At 32.6% G+C, this 3,821-nt stretch overlaps 1 protein-coding gene across 6 annotated transcripts in view; it reads left to right on the top strand.

Moving 5' to 3' along the window:
• Positions 1 to 3,821, top strand: part of LOC106880561 (vinculin) — a 75,029-nt gene that overhangs the window by 30,040 nt on the left and 41,168 nt on the right. For 4 of the 6 annotated variants that reach the window (XM_052969635.1, XM_052969636.1, XM_052969637.1 and 1 more), the window contains 2 exons: positions 579 to 623; positions 2,150 to 2,272. The exons of the other annotated variants lie outside the window; for them this stretch is intronic. In XM_052969635.1, coding sequence (XP_052825595.1) covers positions 579 to 623; positions 2,150 to 2,272 — 168 coding nt within the window. The remainder of the gene's footprint in view (positions 1 to 578; positions 624 to 2,149; positions 2,273 to 3,821) is intronic. 6 annotated transcript variants of the gene reach the window in all.

Genomic DNA, 3,821 nt, shown 5'->3' on the forward strand with positions numbered 1-3,821 from the left:
TGTGTGTGTGTGTGTGTGTGTGTGTGTGTGTGTGTGTGTGTGTGTGTATATATATATATATATATATATATATATATAGATAGATAGATGTGGCTATATCAATAAATAGGTGCATATGTATATATACACAATATCTTATCCATAACTACAAGTTGAACAAAATACAAGTTTTGTTGGATTTGTTGTTGGGGGATAAAACTTTATATATGCATGTGTGTATACTTACACACATGCATTTAATACTTTCGTTGGTAGTAATTTCAAAGTTCGGCCTTGGATATTTGTTTGTTTGCATCCATACATTTTAAATGTTTTAATAATAATATTTTAATAAATTATATACTACACAGCATTATAAAACAACAGCAATTATTATTATTATTATTATTGCAACAATAATCTAAAACTTACTTTTCCAGTATATCTTGTGAAATAAAGTAGTAAATGTAAAACAAAATTTTAAAAATACATACAAATAAAATAACAAAATGTTCTTCCAATGAATTTAATAAATTGCTTTTATTAATTTTAATATTTTTCTTTTCATTTCATAAATTTGATTTGGTTACTTTTTACAGTCCCTGATCAACATGCTATGGATGGAAGAAGTGAGGTCCTAGAAGGTATTTTAGTAAAAAAACTAATCTATGTTTTACTTGCACTAATCTATGTACATGATGAGGTACACACACACACACACACACACGCACACACACGCGCGCACACACACACACACACACACACACACACACACAGAGTAAAGTATTTGTATTCCAACATACTTATATAGTTATCTACATAAATGCATGTGTAGAAACTCCATCAAACTGATACTCACATGCAAAATGAACCATATGGAATGAAAGATGAACCATATGGAATGAAACATCTGTATGTCATTGGATTAAACTGGCTTATGTTTGTACAACATGTATCCCACTCTCTAAACATCAGTAACTGAAATCTAGTGACAAGCATTGCCAGATGACTGGCAGCTACACCAACTGCATGTTTGATTTCAGAGTACCTTCTCTTGGACTTTTCCCATCAGAGATTTGAACAAAGTATATTTGCACACAAATGGATAACTGTTGACTCTCAGGAGTTCATTCTCATTTTAACAAGCCTTGTTTTTTATCCTGCAACATCATCATCATCATATGTCCACTTTCCATGCTGGTATAGGTTGGACAGTTTGACTGAGGACTGGTGAGCCAGAGGCTGCACCAGGCTCAATCTGATCTGGCAAAGTTTCTACAGCTGGACGCCCTTCCTAATGCCAACCACTCCGAGAGTGTAGTGGGTGCTTTTTACATGCCACCGGGACGAGGGCCAGTCAGGCGGTTCTGGCAACAACTATGCTCAAAAGGTGTTTTTACGTGCTACTTGCACTGGAGCCAGTCTGGTGGCACTGGCAACGACCACACTCGAATGTTGTTTTTCACGTACCACTGGCACATGTACCGGTAAGGCGAAGCTGGCAATGATCACGTTCCTCATCAAGCAGGCTGATGGGGTTGTCACTGACAACCCAGTCATACAAGTGGTCCTAGATTACACGCGTACACACACAAAAGTGCATGAATAAATACATTTCTTAGATATCAGTTGTATTATTGTTATGCATACAGTCTTAGAATTAATTTTTGAACTGATAACCAAACTTTAACAAGATTACTTACTGGGACATTCTTTTTCAGTTATGTTGAGAGAGAAAATTCAAACTCTCTTTATTATGTTTTTGTTCTTTAAAATAATTTAATGAGGATTTCTCTAAATTCATTTTTTTTCTTGTTAAAACTTTTTCAGTAAATTTCAATGTTTATCAATTAATTGTTATTAATAATGATCATTATAATTCTTATTGTTACCTACATTTGATTGCTTTTACAATTACACGGAGTTACTAATTATCTGCTTCATTTAATTTTGTTTTTTCTTCTTCCTTTTCCTATAGTTTAATTTGTTAATTGGATAAAATAATTTAAAACAAATTTATCACGAAATATTTTTCACTGAATGAATTCATTAATCAGTATGTTTATTGTGTGTGTATATACGTTACATGTTATTTGTGTTGATGTTTGATATTGTGCTTCTTTTTACTATTAATATTGCACTTCAATTTGCTGACTCCATTCATTTGCAGCTACCGTACAGAGGGAACAACATTACGCTCCAGAGCAGAAGAGTCCCATGTTTGTTCCTCCTCCCCCAGTGCCGCCACCACCACCACCACAGGATAGCTACAATTATGGATATGATTACAGAGGTTCTTTAGCACTTAGTGTTCCTTAGAATGGCCTGAGTGTGATGTTTGCATGTTAGCTCTTTCAAAATTCTTTCTTACTAAAACTGGCATACTCATTTCGAAAAAAAAAATTGTTTTGAAATTCTTACCTTTCGAGCAAAAAATGAATTAACTACCCCCCAGATTCCTTTTTATCACTTCTTACTACTATTACTGCTGTTGCTACCTTAACCTTGCTCCTTTTTCATCAAAATTTGTGCTCAAGTAATTCTTTGGAATTCCTTTACATCTTTGAAATTATTTCCATTTTTCTTATTACTTTTTGTCTTTAAACAATCTTTTTATTTATTTATTTTTTTCTAATTTTTAGTTTAATTCATAGAATGACAGAAGTAAATTTCATTGACAGGGCAAAATTATGAATCATAATATATTCCATTTACCAGCTGAAGCTTATATACATGTTTTGTGACTGAGTGCATAAGATATGAATTTACATACTTGCTAGATCTATAGTTTGCTATCAGTGCTGCACTCATCTTTTAGAACAAGCACTGCTCATTTACATGTTTAGTAGTCCTTAAGATACGAATCTACCTACTTCAGTCTCTCAAAACTTAGGCCTATAGTTTGCTATCAGAGCTGCACTCATTTTTTACAGCGAGCATCACTCATATACATGTCTGGTGGTTGAGTGCTTATGATATGAATCTTCCTACTGCAGTCTCAAAACATAGGGAAAATAAAAAGAGTTTATATTTATTCATAAATATCTTTTAGAACATCTGCATATTCTAAATCCCAGTTTCTTTGTGTAAATGCAATTGCCTAACTTAGTTGTGTGGTATGGTTGCCAAAATACTTTCCAAGTGAAATGATGGAACCTTCCTTCTTCTAGGTTTTATTTTACATAGCCAAACTATATGGATAGGTAACTAATACTAGTTCCATTTAATAGTTGAGTATTTAAAATACATGCATAAAAAATTTGTCATCATCATCGTATCCCCCTTACCATGCTTGCAATAGAAGACACTTGTCCAAGGTACAATGCAGTGGAACTAAACCTGAAACCATGTGGTTGACAAACAAACTTCTTAACTAGATAGCCATGCTTGGAAATAATTTGCTTCATTTTCCAGTTTTTTGTATTTACTATTTGCTCTCATAAACCATTAACAGATTTCTTGGTTTCCCCTATTTCATCTTCTGTCAAAATTAATAGTAGCTTTAATTAGGTTTGAAATTGAAATAATGGGGATAATATTTAAGTAGTCTTTCTTACTAACCAGATGATGTTATCCCTGAAGGGGGTGTAGTTTTTACAAGATAGTGTAGAAATCACTACTTCTACCATCACTCTATCTCAAGAAAAGAAGACTAAAGATGTGAAGCTATAGGTGACTTGTAAACATTTCAAAGATGTTGATAAATCTAATTAATCAATCTGTTAAATATTTTTCTGTTCTTAAGAGGGCGTGTCCCATAACACTGAGAATGAATAATATATATATATATACATATATATATATATAATATATATATATATATATATATATATATATATATA

Source organism: Octopus bimaculoides, chromosome 7 (assembly GCF_001194135.2).
Source record: "Octopus bimaculoides isolate UCB-OBI-ISO-001 chromosome 7, ASM119413v2, whole genome shotgun sequence".
NCBI classification, from domain to species: domain Eukaryota; kingdom Metazoa; phylum Mollusca; class Cephalopoda; order Octopoda; family Octopodidae; genus Octopus; species Octopus bimaculoides.